The sequence below is a fragment of the Phacochoerus africanus genome, chromosome 1, assembly GCF_016906955.1.
Source record: "Phacochoerus africanus isolate WHEZ1 chromosome 1, ROS_Pafr_v1, whole genome shotgun sequence".
NCBI lineage: Eukaryota > Metazoa > Chordata > Mammalia > Artiodactyla > Suidae > Phacochoerus > Phacochoerus africanus.
This window is the reverse complement of record NC_062544.1, coordinates 6689801-6707189: the sequence shown is the minus strand read 5'-3', so window position 1 is coordinate 6707189 and position 17389 is coordinate 6689801. Positions and strand designations below refer to the sequence as shown.

General features: G+C 44.2%; 1 protein-coding gene across 2 annotated transcripts in view; it reads left to right on the top strand.

Moving 5' to 3' along the window:
* Positions 1 to 17389, top strand: part of SEMA5A (semaphorin 5A) — a 525937-nt gene that overhangs the window by 411526 nt on the left and 97022 nt on the right. For both annotated transcript variants that reach the window (XM_047769187.1, XM_047769155.1), the window contains one exon: positions 2087 to 2294. In XM_047769187.1, the coding sequence (XP_047625143.1) occupies positions 2087 to 2294 (208 nt within the window). The remainder of the gene's footprint in view (positions 1 to 2086; positions 2295 to 17389) is intronic.

Genomic DNA, 17389 nt, shown 5'->3' with positions numbered 1-17389 from the left:
GTTTCCCCTGAAAACAGGGTGGTAACAGTCAAAAGATAAAATGACAGTTCTCCAGCTGGACACCCACCTGCGCTGCCTCTGCCCCACCTCCACCCCTGCATTGCTCTAAAATGTTCTGTTTTATCCCGAGCCTCTTATTTAAGTCTCATCGGAGCCTGCTGCTCACCTCATGTGGTGGGCTCCCAACCCCTGTCTCAGACCCCGTTCTATTGTCAGCATGTCCCAGAGGGCAGTGCAGACTCCGTGCCTGTCACTGCCCCACAGGAAGGCTGGCACTTCCATCTGCTGGTAGAGACCCCCTCTCAGGATGGTGTGGCTGAGACCCTGCCAAGGTCACCTGCCCTGAAGTGCCCACCTCGTTCCCATCTTTGTGCTGGTGCTGTGCCCATCTCTGATGCATTGCACTGTGTGGGCAGGAAGGCCCAGACATCACTGGATTGAATGTCCCTCCAACTGGGAGCTGTGGTTTCCAAGTCAAAATTAGATTGACTCATGCTAATAAACACATACAAATTCTCTTACACACCTACGTCTGAGCGTTTGTAAAAATGCTGCCTTGTACACAGGCTGCCCCCTTCTCTCTCTCCCTCCCTCTCTCTCTCTCTGCCTCTTCCGCCTCCCCCTGGTTCCTTCCCTTGCTATGTGATCACAAACAGACACTCTTCCCTTAAGACAGGTACTGTGTTTTTAACCTTCTCAGCATACGTAGTAATTCTCAAAAGCTACACGTTCAACCAGCTCACCTATAGTAAAATTACGCAATAGTTTACTAATACTGCATATGCTACTGTATACATAATTAAATGCGTGCTTATAGCAGGCAGCTCATAATCCATCAATGTTCACTGGAGATGTTTCAGATACACGTTTCGGGATGAACTCAGGATAATATATATACCCACATGGGTATTTTCTTTTTAAATGTAAACATCCTTGGTCTGAAGTCTCCTATCAATCTGCAAATCTCAGAAGATTGGGACAGAAAATGCCTTTGAAGTTTTCCATTCCTGTGAGAGTCCTTAGAGACTAAGGATGTTTAAAATCAGAAGAGCCGCAGATAACTTCCTAGCCTCCTCGTCTGTGTTTACACGGCAAGAATCGCTGTGTTTTGAAACTCAGATCCCCGTGGGTTTTTTACAGCCAGTGCCTTCAGGGTGATTTGAGGAACTTGCTCACGGCTCTCAGAGGTGCTGCTAGAGGTTGAGTCTACACCCTGGGTTTGCAGCCTGGCTGCAGGGGCCTCGGCACAGTGCTTTAGGGACAATAGGACGTGTTGCAAGTCTGGGTTCCAACAACACCGAGCGTGGGCTGAGTCGTGCCCCTCCCTGGCTGAGAGGACCCTTTTCCGTGCCCCTCACCACCACCCTGGGGAGTCTCTGCTTCAGGGGACCCTGGGACACTTGTCATCCAGCAGGATGTATAACCAAAATAAGTGAGCGTGAGCATGTGGCGAGCAGAAACCCTGGAGTAGGGAGGGGACCGGCTCGAAAGGATGCTCCATAGTACAGGGAGGAAGAAGCTGTGGAACAGAGGCCCAGGACAGCATCCCAAAGAACACGCCTGAGAGAGAAAGCGGGAGGAGGTGATCTGGACGGAGAGGCAGAGAGGGGTGCGCTTCCGGGGCAGGAAGGCAGCTGTCCTTTGCTTCCTGTGTATCTGAAGCTGGCCTCCAGCCCCGGCTCTGCTGTGCTAGGGCAGCAACGTCAGCTCCTCCGTCTGACACTGAGAATCCAAGGTGGTCTCCAGGATTCCTCCGACCCAGTGCCCTCTGTGGTACAGTGCAAGCTGGCGGCACTGGGCCGCAGTGAGCTTTACTGCGCGCTGGGTCTCTAGACTTGTATCTGGAACACCAGCTGGTAGCCCAGTGGATGGATGTTAGCTCTGCTGGGAGCTGTAAAAATACTGGCGCCCGGCCCCATCCAGTGGCTGCTGGTCGAACAGGTGCGGGGTGGGGCCCAGGCCTCAGCATCTGTGAGAATGCAGATGATTCTGTGTGCAGCCAGGCTGGGGAACACTGGAGGCTTAACGGCAAGGGACGAGTGAGACCCACTGACCTTAATTTCTTCTTTTCCTGTTGCCTTTGCAGATTACGGCTCCATCAAGAAGGTGCGGGCGCCCTTGACTCAGACCTCGGGCGGCTGTTTGCTGGAAGAGATTGAGCTCTTCCCCGAGAGGCGGCCGGAGCCCATCAGGAGCCTGCAGATCCTCCACAGCCAGAGCGTCCTGTTCGTGGGTCTTCGGGAGCACGTGGCCAAGATCCCGCTGAAGAGGTGCCAGTTCTACCGCACTCGCAGGTAGGGCAGCCCCAGGGGTCCGCCGTGCATCCCTTATAGATGCCCCACCCAGAGAGAGGGCACAGGAGCCCCGAGGGCTTTCAGATTTCCTGTGGCTGAATGGGATGTGGCCCTCAGCATCCCCGTGAGTCCTGCATCCCAGGGTCTGATGCAAACCAGGTGCTGCGATGAAAATAAGATATCAGTATCCATGGAGTAAGAGCCACTTTAGGAATTCCTGTTGTGGCACAGCTGAAATGAATCCGACTAGGAACCATGAGGTTGCAGGTTTGATCCCTGACCTAGCTCAGTGGGTTAAGGACCCAGCATTGCCATGAACTGTGGTGTAAGTCACAGATACGGCTTGGATCCCGCGTGACTGTGGCTGTGGCATAGGCCAGCAGCTACAGCTCCGATTCGACCCCTAGCCTGGGAACCTCCATATGCTGTGGGCACAGCTCTAAAAAAAGACAAAAAGACCAAAAAAAAAAAAAAGAGCCACTTTGTAACATCTGTACACAGATGTCAGGATTGAAATAAACTATTCAGTGCATTGTAACAGTCAGTGGAAACCCGTCACAAGTTTTTATACACACACACACGTATATAGACATGCATATAGACATGTATGTATTATATACACATAATGTGTGTGTATATATTACATACACATAATGTATATATATAATGTATATATAATATACTACAATTCATAGTTAGAAATATTCGTATGTATAAATTCATAGTTTGTGTATGTATATATGTTTTGTATAAATTTTATACATATTCTAAATAGGTATATAAATGTATGTATGTATGTATAAAGTTCTTGACCTGGTCGCTAGAGTATGTTAAACCTCGCTTTCTCATCTAACTCGTGTGAATTGCTCTAGAAGGAAATGAGATAATCCAGGTAGTGTGAAATTTACAGCCCTCTGCAAAGTGGGTTTTCTTAGGTAGAAGGACGGCTTTTCTATTTAATAAAAATCTTCCTAGATGGTTTTAGATAACAAGGTGTACATAATACGAGGCCTCCCCTGTACCGGAGTGCTGAGGAATAAACCACATTAGGCGTCTCCCGGCTAATGACAATGCCATCGTAGTTATAGTCACAAACAGTGTTCTCTGTTAACAGCTATCTTTTGTGTAACGTCTCCTTTCTAAATTTGACCAGTGGCCGCCGCTTGAAGTGTGTTCTGATGCGTGTTTCCTGCAAGCCCAGCCTAGGGCAGGAATTATTCTGGCCCAGTAGCTGAGGGTTCCGTCGGTGACAGGGATGAGGGTTGGGGTCCAGTCAACAGGGGTGTCACAAGTTGAATGAAGCTGGAAGGGTACTGGTCTTCCAGCTCCAGCCCAGCAAGCTCTGGGGATGTGACATGGGATGACAAAAAGACAGGGCTGTGCCATGTGCAGGTGTTTCCAGGGTCGGAGTGGAGTTTGTGGCTTGCCAAGCATGAGGCAAGTCGCCTTTTTCCTGGTGCTCTGCTGGCTCAGCAGCTCATAGGCATAACTTAGGCAACGAAGTCCCGCATCAGGTCAGGGAAGGCAGGCATCATCGGCCTCCTCTCATCTCCTAGGCAACAGCACTTGAAGCTCAATCATGAATCCACAGGCGCCGGCTGCCACCAGGCACAGCCGCCTGGGAGGAGTTCACAGTTCCCCCTTTTTCTTTCAAGGAGAATAAGCCCCTTGTCTGTTTTCATCAGCCTCCTGGGAGGAGATGATTTTACAGTTTCATCCAGAGCAGAATCTCCCCGCTGTTGACTTGTCCACGTGCTCAGAGAAAAGCAGCGAGAGACGATAACTTTATTTAAGCTGATAGACTGTGGTTTTCCGGATGCTCTTGCCCAGAGCGGGTGAGTTTATGTTTGACCCTTAAGTATTCTATTTGAGAAAAGAAAATCTAAAGATGTCAACCCCAGGATTGGGGGGTTTTTCCCAGTGTTTTAGAATTTTTTCCAGTGTTTCTCCACTCTCCTCCTCCTAGAGAAAGACAGGAAAACCTCTCCAGTTAATGATCACTGGAGAAATTTTAAAAATCCACTTTTAAGGAACTCGTGTCTACATGACCAGATTTCTTTTTTATTTTATTTTATTTATTTATTTATTTATTTATTTATTTATTTTTGGTCTTTTTGCTATTTCTTTGGGCCGCTCCCGCAGCATATGGAGGTTCCCAGGCTAGGGGTCGAATCGGAGCTGTAGCCACTGGCCTACGCCAGAGCCACAGCAATGCGGGATCCGAGCTGCGTCTGCAACCTACACCACAGCTCACGGCAATGCCGGATCCTTAACCCACTGAGCAAGGGCAGGGACCGAACCTGCAACCTCATGGTTCCTAGTCGGATTCGTTAACCACTGCTCCACGACGGGAACTCCAGATTTCTTTTTTAAAAGATTATGGGGGAAGATAGTGTGGTTTTTCTTTTTCCTGGACAAAAGCAATTTTAATTTTCAAGAACTATTCTTAATGAAGTACATCAAATAGGAAGAAGATGCCAGCTGAGTAACGATACTCATTTCTTTATTAAATAAACTTTTCATAGGAGAATCTGAGAAGTTTTGTCATTCAAAAATCAATGTTATAAACGCGTTGAAGGATGAAGAAGAGAAATTGAGCTTAATCATCTGTCTCCTTCAAAATCATATTCACGTTTTTCATTTTTTTGAATTGTTTTTCAAAGGCAGTGCTCAGTTTGGTATCTCTTAAGATGCTTCTGAATGATAGCAATTCTTACATTTCCCCAAGAGTCTCTCACCTGTCTGGCACTGTGCTGCATCTTATCCCCACTTCCTTCATCACTGCGGAGAGTTCAGTCCAACCTCATCTCCGTTTTCCAGATGGAAGTGGTGGCTGCGCCTTTTGGTGTCCTGGCTCCCGAAGGTCATGTGACGTGAAACCCTGGCCTCTCTGCCTCTAATACGCAGACTTTATCTTTGGTTCTCTGTGCTGCCCCAGGTAGAATGAGGCCATCACGCTCAGCGGTCAGATTTCAGCACAGATGGGCTGTTTGATGGTATTTTCCCCCTGTGATCCTGAGAGCCAGATCTCGTTAATACCAGGGCAGGCTGAACTCGGGTCTGCTGACAACGACCCCCAGCTTCTTCTCTTTACTGCTTTCTCTATTATACCTGCCACCAGGCGAGGTTAAGAAGACCAAAGGGAGGTTTCGAACCCCCTGAGTGTCTGTAAAATGAGTCTCCACTCTCCAGCTGTTCTAGAGGTGACCCTGGACCCAGGAGAGGCTGGAAAAAGTGCACGCCTGCCCCATCCACGCTGTGCACACATTGTAACTTGGAGCCAACAGCACAGCGTTTTTAGTTTCTCATACCTGTTTTTCTCAGAACGTTATTCTGAAAGAAAAATACATATACGTATTTATTTTTGTCTTTTGTCTTTGTAGGGCCACACCTGCGGCATATGGAAGTTCCCAGCCTAGGGGTCGAATCAGAGCTGTGGCTGCCGGCCTACACCACAGCCACAGCCACGCGGGATCCGAGCCACGTCTGCGACCTACACCACAGCTCACGGCAACGCCAGATCCTTAACCCACTGAGCGAGTCCAGGGATCAAACCTACGTCCTCATGGTTGCTAGTTGGATTCACTTCTGCTGCACTATGATGGAACTCCTGAAAGAAAAATATTTTTTAAAAATATAGTCAAGTTTGACCTCCAAAAACGAGTGAAAAGATTTTAATGTCAGCCTCTTTTGCATAACCTATTTAATACAGAGCATGAAAAAACTACGCAAGCAGTAAATCCACTCATCAGAATGGGTGGTGACCTCTGCGGATGTGGAGTGGGGGGGAGAATCCTTTACTTTTCCTGTATATCCTTCGTCCGCGGAGACTTATTTACAATACACATGTGCTGTTTTCATAAAATGAATTAACCGTTGCTGAATATTGATGAACATGGGCATCTGGCAGGGGCTGGTATGGGTGTGGCACAGGAAACAGAAGACAGGTAACCTGAAGCCGTTCTCACACGCAGCCCATGCACAGCCAGGGACTCCCGGAAGCAGCGTGAAAGTGGTAAAAGGTCTTTATAAGGATGCACAGGGCAAAGGAGCCAAGAATAGCCCCTCACTTCATTCCTGCTGATGTAAATCCCAGTGCGAAGTCATAACCTGACACTGGGAGGCAAACGGACTGGCCGAGAGCTGATAGCGTTCTTATCTCCCTGCTTCAGGAAGAAAAGCATGATCGCAGGCTCTAACAGTCATGTCCAGAAATCAAGCTGTTTCTCCCCATGCCCCTGACTTCCAAGAACGTAGTGTAGCCTTCTGGTTAGTCGATGACTGATGCTCTTTGAGTCTAAGGAAAGGAAAGCCTGGGGAAGGGCTGATGGGAAGGCAGTTTTTTTTTTTTCGGTCTTTTTAGGGCTGCATATGGAAGTTCCCAGGCTAGGAGTCAAATCGGAGCTGCAGCTGCCGGCCTCTGCCACAGCCACTGCAACGCCAGATCTCAGCTGTGTCTGCAACCTACACCAGTTCATGGCAACACCAGATCCTTAACCCACTGAGTGAGGCTAGGGATTGAACCCGTGTCCTCACGGATACTAGTCAGGTTCATTACCACTGTATCATGATGGGAACTCCTGATGGGAAGGCTTTTGATAAAGATTTTAAAGTCGTTTTAGGGATTGGACATGAACTAGGTCAGTGACCTGGCAGACCTTGTCTGTAAATTGGACAGAAGATGCTTTAGGCTCCCCGGGCTCTATGGTCTCTGTCACAAGTGCCCATCTCTGTCCTATAGCTTGGAAGCAGCCGCAGGCCATGAAGACGGGGTGTGGCTATGTGTCCACAAGGCACACAGATTCGTCAAGCCAACAAACAGTTCACTTTTAGATTCAGACACTTTTTTTTTTAGGTAGACAGCAAAAGAGCAGAAAAGATGTCAGCTACTCAGGTCCCTTGTCCCACAGATGACACCAAAACAAAAGAGGCCAGGTGTTTCCCCTGCGGCTCAATAGGATCAGCGGAGACTCTGCGGCACCAGCCAGGACACAGGTTCGATCCCGGCCCGGCACAGTGGATTAACAATCTGGTGTTGCAGAGCTGCAGAATAGGTCACAACTGTAGCTCCGATCTGATCTCTGGCCTGGGAACTGCATATGCCTCAGGGAAGCCAAAAAAAGAAAAAAGAGAGAGAAGAGGCGAGATGACAAGGCACAGGAGAACTTGCCCCCGTGTGGCTGAGGAGCTGATTCCATGCTGCAGTTTTGTAGCCTGCGGCTGGACCTTTTAAGGGCGAGAGTAGGGGGCAGAAAGCCTTACACCTCATTAGAAGCCAGGAGGCGATGAGAAACCATCTCAGGACAGCCTCCCTGGAACAGAGAGGAGCGGGGGACGGGGTGCAGAACATAACTCTCCCAAGGGTATGATAGTGAGGGGCCCAGGGTGTTCTGCCAAGGCTTAGGGCAGCTGAGGTTCAGCCTTGCTCTATGTGGAGATGTGAAAAGTCACAAGGGCCCCAGGGTCGAGCATCCTGCTGCCCTGTGTTTCGGCACAGCTAGAAGGAGCAGGCTGGATTAGGCCCATGGGTTGTCGTTCGCTGATTCCTGAATTAGATTATTATCATGTTTATAATAAATGAATGTGTCTTACATCATGATATATGCTCATTTATAAAATTAGGTGTTACATGACATAACTTAAGTATGAAATTACATAATATAACTCTAAACCCTAGTTTTTTTCTTATAGCATGGTGTTTTTCTACTCTTCACACACTCGGGTTCTTTTTTTTTTTTAGGTTTTTAATTTTTTCCATTATACTTGATTTACAGTGTTCTGTCAATTTCTACTGTACAGCAAAGTGACCCAGTCATACACACACACACACACACACACACACACACACACATATTCTTTTTCTCACGTTATCCTCTATCATGTTCCATCACAAGTGACCAGATATAGTTCCCTGTGCTATTCCATGGGATCTCATTGCTTATCCACTCTAAATGTAATAGTTTGTATCTATTAACCCCAAACTCCCAGTTCACCCCACTCCCTCCCCATCCCCCTTGGCAACCACAAGTCTGTTCTCTAAGTCCATGAGTTTCTTTTCTGTAGAAAGGTTCATTTGTGCCATATATTAGACTGCAGATATAGGTGATATCATTTGGCATTTGCCTTTGTCTTTCTGATTTACTTCATTTAGTGTGAGAGTTCTATCCATGTTGCTGCAAATGGCATTATTTTCTTTTTTATGGCTGAGTAGTATTCCATTGTGTGTATAGACCACATCTTAATACATGCATCTTTCATTGGATGTTTAGGTGGTTTCCATGTCTTGGCTCTTGTGAATAGTGCTGCAATGAACATATGGGTGCATGTATCTTTCTCGATGAAAGTTTTGTCCAGATATATGCCCAAGAGTAGGATTGCTGGGTCATATGGTAGTTCTATACTAAGTTTTCTGAGGTACCTCCATACTGTTCTCCATAGTGGTTGTACCAGCTTACATTCCCACCAACAGTGCAGGAGGGTTCCCTTTTCTCCACACCCTCTCCAGCATTCATTATTTGTTGACTTCTTAAGGATGGCCATTCTGACTAGTGTGAGGTGGTACCTCATTGTAGTTTTGATTTTTTATTTCTCTAATAATTAATGATGTTGAGCATTTTTTCATGAGCTTGTTGGCCATCTGTATATCTTCTTTGAAGAAATGTCTACTCAGGTCTTCTGCCCATTTTTCAGTTGGGTTTTCTTGCTTTTGAGTTGTATAAGTTGTTTGTATATTTTAGAGATTAAACCCTATTTTCTCCCATTCCATAGGTTGTCTTTTTTTTTTTTTTTTTTTTAATGGTTTCCTTTGCTGTGCAAAAGCTTGTCAGTTTGATTAGGTCCCATTGTTTTATTTTTGCTTTTATTTCTATTGCCGTGGGAGACTGACATAAGAAAACATTTGAAAGGTTGATGTCAGAGAATGTTTTGCCTATGTTCTCTTCTAGGAGTTTTCTCTGTTTTTTATTTTTTATTTGACACCCACCAAGATTATGAGACAAGATAAACCTATCAGGTTGCAGAGTTCCCACGTTATAGACGAGGTATTGATCAGAATCAGAGAGAAAATGTCTAAGGATCGTCAATCATAGAAGAGATACTAGAATTCCTCTTTCAGCCCCTGGGGACAAGAGCTGGCAAGGCCAGGCATTGTCTTTCCAGATTCCATGTAGCCTTCAGCATGTGCCTGGCCTGCAACAGGCTCCGTAAATACTTACCAAATTAACAAATGGATGCTTTGCTTCTTCCTTTTCTGCTATTTTCCTTTATAGCCTAAAAAGTAAACTTCACTTCCTGTGAAACCACAAAGCCCCCTTTACAAAAAAGTGTAGTGATATAAAACCTAAGTTACCCCAAAGATTGAAACTTCTTAGTCCTTAGGTGTTTGTTTTATTTTTGCTTTACCATAAAAACTAATTGGAAAGAGAAGAAGAGTCTATATAGGTTATATAGCCTATACATAACCTAAGAAACATGCCTTTTAAAATTTCCTTCATAAAACTGGAGGAAAAGAGGAAACCATTAAGTAAAAAAAAATTGGCTCCATTTGTGACTGGGTATCTAGGAATTCCTAATTCACTTAGCTTGTAATAAAAAAAAAGTTAACACCTCATTGAGAAACTTAGTATAGAAATTAAATTACTACAGGGACTTTTTTTTCTTTTTTTTAAGCTTGAAAGAGCCAAGTTTTAAAAGGTAGTGATGATAAGTTGGCACCTTTATTGATTAAATATTCTCTAAAGACAGCTTCTGTCTGATGGGAGAGACACACAATGTAGAGAGAGAAGTGGTAGGATCTCTAGGAGATCCCCCAGCTAGGATACCGAATATGCATATTGTGCAAGCATCAGAAGGCGGCTTTGACATGGACCCGTTTTACAAAATAAATGTTCTCCCTTCAAAATGAATCTAGTATTTCCCACATCTCAGTGTCATAAGATTCTGTTTGCACTGGCTTTGGTGTAGCCTCTAAAGTCTGTGGGTTTTCCTTCGTTAATTCCTTTGTAGCGTATTCATTGAGCTTCATACGTGCTGAGCACCAAGCCAGGCTCTAAGTGCACAGTGATGGCTGAGGGATCCCTGACCTCGTCTTCCTGGGGCCCAGAAGCTAATGAGAAACTCTGATATAAATAAAATTTCCCAGATATGTCTTGTGGATTCGAGCCAAAGGGCCTTGGAGTTACTGTAGACTTTATCCCCAAGTTGATTCGTCACTAAAGTCTAATCCTGGACTCCACGAGGTCCAATCTCGAAACCTGCCATCCCTGTCCAGTTATTTTTCTAAGCTGTATCTGAATCACAACCAGCGCTCCAATCTTAAATTTCCAATAGTACAGGAATTAATTACCAAGTTACAATATACTGATTCAATGGAGTATTCACTCTGTGAATTATTCCGAAGTGACCAAATGATAATTATGAAGACATCTGTATGATATGATATTAGTTGAAAAAAAACAAAACATCACGTGTTCCCATCACTAATATTGTTTAAACAATAGCAGGAAAAGACCGAAAGTATTCATGCCAACATGCTATGTACAACATTGTAAGAGGGGATCCAAGGTGGGCTTGGGCTGGAACACAGTATCTTCTAGAAAGTCCTAAGTTAACACCCCCAAGTTCTGGACAGGGTGTAAAAACCATCAAAAGGTGATAGGTAGAACATGAACTTGCAAGAACTAGACCAGTACATGAAGAAACATAAATTGTACTATTGTTTGGTAATAATCAGGGGAAAATATAAGTTTTGTGGGGTCTGAGGCTTAAATAACTTGAGAGAGATGCTCTATTCGAAGAGGAATTCCCTATTCTAAGGAAATAATATCATACTATAAGTACAAAAATGATTAGGGCTAATCACAGACCCTTAAAGGGTCTCATGAAGAAAGGAAATTTAAGCTTCTGTAGCATCATGATACATCCACCTTGACAATGATATAAACTTATATTTGATCCAGAGAGACATTACAGGCAAAGAAAATATGTGTGTGCCATCTTGTAGAGATGCTATGAGTTGCCCCTACAATTATGGGATTATGAATACATTTTTTTCATTCTCTTCTTCTGCCAAATGTGTTCATGTGATCACATTGTCGTCACAAGGGAGAATAAGTTTCTAGGAACAAGAAGGTATGCTAAAAATATTCCTCAGGTCAAATTCACTAGTACAGGTTCTGAGCTTTCCTTGGCTATCCTTAGCCAATCAACAGTTTGGGGTTCCTCTTTCTACTCCATTTCCTTTAAAAAAAAAAAAAAAAAAAGCAAGAGCTTCCATAGGAAAACTTGGGCTACAGCAATGTTCTCAGCTCCAGATCCTTGCACCTGAGTTGTCCTGAAAAACACCCTGGCTTTTCTACACTGAGCTCCCCCTAAGATTGTATTTGAAGCATGGTCCAGTGGATTCATGATTTGTATGGAAACCATCATTCCCATGGGCCTGCAAAGCAGCCAGTATATAGAAAGATCATCAGTTTTGGATTCAGGTGGATTCCGGATAAGCCTTTGGCTTGGTGTGTGATTATAAGCAAGTTATCCAATATGTTACTGGGGAAGAAAAAAGCAGAGACATATAATGGGCCTGGCACTTCTAAAAAGTTGATGTGAGATGACTCCTCTCCTTTCCTGCTTGAAGGAACCTGCAATTACCTCTATTTTACAGAACAGAGAGGATAGATGACCAAAGTGGTGGCTTTTCCCCAAACCAAGAGGCCAGTGATTCTGTTCTTTCTCTCTTGGGCACAGGGATATGGTGTTTTCTGGTCATCCCTTCTGGAAATCACTGCAATCTCGATGCCCTTTCTCTCTGAGGACAAAGCTGGACACAGCCCAGGCCGCCTTCCCTGGAGAGCTTCACTCAGGGGGCAGAATTGGCCTTTCCAGAAAAATTGTATATTTGTTCTAGAGAAGAGTTCCCTATGACTGAGACCCACCCAGAGGCCAAGATAAACAGCTCGGGATTCCGTGTGGGACAAGTGGGTGAAACAGGACTGTGTGTCATATCAGAAACCAAAGCTGACCACAAGTACTGGAGTTCCAGAAAGCACTTGTGTTTTTCTCATTTCAAATGCCCTCGACTTTTTTCCATTTTTTTCTAAACTATCAATTTTCCCATAATGTCTCCTTGAAAATGTATGTCGCTCTTGTTGTTTTAAAACAGATTTTTTTCAAAAAATTTGAGTGTTATATCCTAATAAGATTGTGACTAAGGAGTTCCCATTGTGGTTCAGTGGTACTGGACTCGCCTAGGATCTATAAGGATGGGAGTTTGATCTCTGGCCTCGCTCAGTGAGTTAAGGATCTGGCGATGTTGTGGGCTGTGGTGCAGGTCGAAGACGTGGCTTGGATCCCACATTGCTGTGGCTGTGGTGTAGGCCTGCAGCTGTAGCTCTGATTCGACCCCTAGCTGGGGAACTTCCATGTGCCGTGGGTGTAGCCCTAATAAGACCCCCCCCCCCAAAAAAAAATGCGACTAAAACCCATTTGTTCAGTATTCCTGGTGGGGCGAATCAATTATTGAAATTTAATATTAATAGTGAAATGTGAAAAATCCTCATTGTATTTAATCAATGCAATGTAAGCCAGTAGTGAATAGTTTTCAGTATGTTAAATGTTAGTGACTAATTGAAATTCTTGTTCATTAATTTCCTTTACAAATCATAGCACATAGCATGAATTATTATTAAGTGCCTTTAGCAAGTTATACATAATGAGTATAAACTTATATATTTTTTGCTGTTAATTTTATCTTGGTTTACTTGGCATGTGTCCTGACTTTTAAAAAAAGGCTATTGCAATTGTACTTGTATTTCAGTTCTTCTTGGGAATTATGAATTACTCCTCTAGTGGGTTTCACTATCTGACACATCCTACATACCACAGCTAAATTTCCCTCGCTGAAGCGAAACTTCAACATTTTAATCACATCAATCAATCAATTCCTTCTCTGGAATCTTTTCTTTTCTTTTGTCTTTTTATGCCACACCTGTGGCATATGGAGGTTCCCAGACCAGAGGTCCAGTCAGAGCTATAGCCCCTGACCTACGCCACAGCCACAGCAACATGGGATCCCAGCCGCATCTGCGACCTACACCACAGCTCACGGCAACAGATCCTTAACCCACTGAGCGAGGCCAGGGATCGAACCAGAATCTTCATGGATGCTAGTCAGGTTCATTAAGTGCTGAGCCACAACAGGAACTCCCTTCTCTGGAATCTTAAGGAAACTTCAGCCCAGCCTGAATCTGCTCACCTCCCACTTCATGCATGCTGTACATGCACCTGACTCGTCAGCCTTCCTGGGGCCATTGTGACCAAGGATGTGGCTAAACCCCAGCTTCCTTCAAAGGTCAGCGCTCTCCTGGGCCATGTCTCTGTCCTCTGACTCTGTACCACCCACTGGTTGTGTGGTCTTCTCACTTAATAAACATCTGTCGTGACCATATTGTCAAGCAGTGATTTTGAACCTGGTCTCCCAGCCTCACTAGATGGCGCATCCATTCTTGGTCCCTGAGTCTTTAGCACATGACGATGTGGTTGCCCATCCAAGTGGTAAAAAATTATTTGAGTGGATCCAAACTGGTAGCTGAAATACTCTGCAACACGTCGTGGAACTCCTCGGGGTGTGTCACATTGCCTTACCAAATGCCCATGACGTTCACAGATTGAGTATTTTTTGTATGGAATGGTTTTGGACATTCCCCCAAATCAACAGCATGTTTTAGTTGTAATTACTTTTAGAGATAAAGTAGAATAAGGATATGCATCCCATTCACTAAGACTTTTTCTTTTCTACTCTGTGATGTAAATTAGTCCTCAAACCAGCCCAGTGAGTTGAGTATGACCATTCTGGTTTTGCAGAAGAGGCAACTAAAAAACAAACAAATACCATGTTCTAGTTGGCTTTACCAGTTGATGGATTTGTGGTTCTTTCAGAATGCACTCCTCAGGAGGCTTATCGCCTCGTTGGAATTCCTTCCGTCTTATTTTTAGTAAGATAGCGTTTTTAATGCAATGTTTAAAGTAAAAGCAGATTCTGCAGGATGCAGTGACATAACAGTTAGGAATGAGGGACCTCACACTGTCTTAGGCATGAGGGCACTGCCATCCACGAACAGGTAAACTCTTCCTTCCCACCGTCGTCATCACAGTAGTACAAAGAAAGACTGATATTTGACATGCGATTTTTGCACACATTTGGAAAGCATTTTAAAAGTACATCGCTTTGGAGTTCCCATCATGGTGCAGTGGTTAGTGAATCCGACTAGGAACCATGAGGTTGCGGGTTCGGTCCCTGCCTTTGCTCAGTGGGTTAAGGATCCGGCGTTGCCGTGAGCTGTGGTGTAGGTTGCAGATGCGGCTTGGATCCCGCATTGCTGTGGCTCTGGCGCAGGCCGGTGGCTACAGCTCTGATTCGACCCCTAGCCAGGGAACCTCCATATGCCGCGGGAGCAGCCCAAGAAATTGCAAAAAGACAAAAATAATAATAATAATGATAAAATAAAAGTACATCACTTCCAAGGGAACCCAAGTCCCCAGGAGGGAGGCTGGAGGGCTCAGTAGATGCTGCATCTCGAAATTCCACCAACACCTCTCCTCCGCTTATTCCCTTTCTTCAAACTCACATTCATGGCCACTGAAGCACCTTTCCAAGCTGATCTTCCTGCGGAAACGTTGTTTTCTCTGAAGAGTATCACATCATCGCTCTATGCATCTCAGTGGTCCCAGTTTAAATGCCTCTCCCTACGTACTTCCTGACACCCGCTTCTGTTTTTCCCTTTGCAACTGGCTGCTATTTATCAGTGTATTCGTTTAATGTTTATTTCCTTCACTAAAAGATGAGTGCTTTGGACGTGCTGACTATGTCTGTTTGGTTTGCCTGGTACATCCACCACTTTCAAAGGCAGTTCTAGGCAGGTGCTAAATATGTGCTGAATAAATGATGGGAAACTCTTTTAAAATTCCATGCTTAATGAATACATTTTGCTGATATGGCAAAAATTCTTAATTATCAAAAATAAGCTGGAGTTCCCATTGTGTCTCAGGGGCTTAACTGAGGCTGAAGAGTCTGTGGGGATGCGAGTTTCATCCCTGGTCTGGCTCAGTGGGTTATGGATCTGGTGTTGGCACAAGCCCTGGCATAGGTTGCAGATGTGGCTCGGACCCAGCATTGCTGTGGCTGTGGTGTAGGCCTGAGGATGCAGCCCCAATTCAACTCCTAGCCTGGGAACTTCCATACGCTGCGGGTTCAGCCCTAAACAATAAATAAATACATAAATATATAAATTAATAAACTGACCTAATGGCTGTGAGTGTGACAGAAACAAGCTGAATGAAATCATTGATATTTAGATAATCTAACTTGCAAGAGAATCATACTCAGTAGTTAGCTTCAGCTTTCCAGAAGTTCAGTGGAAAGATTTTAATGAATTGACCTATTTTTTTTCTATTATTCACCAAATAACTTAAAACCACAACTTTAAAAAGAGTCTAGATAGTGGGATGGAAATCCTGTGAAATCAGATTGTTATGATCATTATACAACTACAGATGTGATAAATTCATTTGAGTAATAAAAAAATGAAAAAAAATAAAAATAAAAAGTCTAGATAATTTCAATATCATTAGATAAATTTCCTCTAAAGAGGAAAATAGTTTATCCTTCTTGTACAGTTAAGGCCTACTTCCAAATATACATTGAGCCCTAAAATACATTTTCAATGAATGTGTTTTAAAGTTAAAACCTCAGATTCTGACCAACTTGTTTTCTTTGTTTTCAAAGACTTTCAAATACCAGGGGCCATATATTACATGAGAAAAATCTAAAGTTCTTAACAAAATAAGGAAACCTTTTTCATTAAGAAGATTTATCACACAAAGAGAAACATTTTTCAAAATGGAATAAAGAAAAGCCACTTTCATGATAGCAGCATTCATAGGAGGTCTGTGATTTTCCACATGCTCTCTTTAAGAGTCGCACCTGCCAAAAATAACAGACCGTGGAGACTGGTTTTTCTTTAAACTGTAACTTAGAATAAAGGCGGAGCTCATCAGAAAGTTGTCCATCGTATGAAATATTTTAAGTGAGGAAAATATATATAAATAGTATTTTTAATGAATGGGCACTTGTGTCTGTAGAGAAGTTTTAGTATTTTCGCTGTAATGTTAAGAACATGCAGAATCACCAGTAGTATCGGAAAAAAAAGAGATGTTATGAGAAGCAGCTTTTCGTTGGAAACAGCTTAAAATATTCCATGTAAGCCTGTGGCGCTGTTTCAGATCTCCAGGCAGCTTTGCAAGGGGAAGCCTCTGGCAAAGTTAAGAACTTTGTGGAATTTCCGCCTTTTTGGATGTTTAATTTTGTCTAATGGTCATGTTGCTTTAATAGGACACCGGCAAAGGAATTCGGCTTCTTGCATAATTCTTGAGGTGTAGCTTGGCCCTTTTTTGCTCACCGACAGGAAAACTGGAGCAAGCACAGGGAGAATGCCCATGTGTGATACCCACCGTGGCATCCAGCAGCAATGGCAGTCCAGGAGGATGAGGACTCTGGCCTTGCCTAAGCCGGAGTCAGTGCACCGGCAGCAGAGAAAATGAAACCAAAGAATCACTGGTGGCAAACCGCTAACCAGCTTTCCCAAATATGGCATCCCTTATGCTCATAGGTAGTCAAGTAACTTCCTTGCTTTGCTTCTCCATCTTCTCTGTAAAAACCTCCTCCACTCCTGTGAGCCGATCTGCCTAACCACTTTTCATGTGGGGCACTGCCGGATATTTGCTCCAATAAACTTTTGAACAGCTTAATACACCTGCCTCAGTTTCTCATGTTAAAACATGTGCAAAGTCACATATCAAAAAGTTCTGGTGAGGTCATGGCGACAGGTCAGTGCTTCACAGCTCTTCCCACCCCAGCCTGGTTCTGCTGTGAGAAAGGCCAGTTTTAACCATTTGAACGTCTTCGACTGGTTAATACCATAGCAAATGCTTAGTAACTTAGTAATAGCTTTATACCTCTATTGCCTCATTTGTTACCTTTGGGCATATCATACCTACCTCTGGAACTTGGATTTGCCTTTCTCTGCTCTTTTTCTTCATTCTAA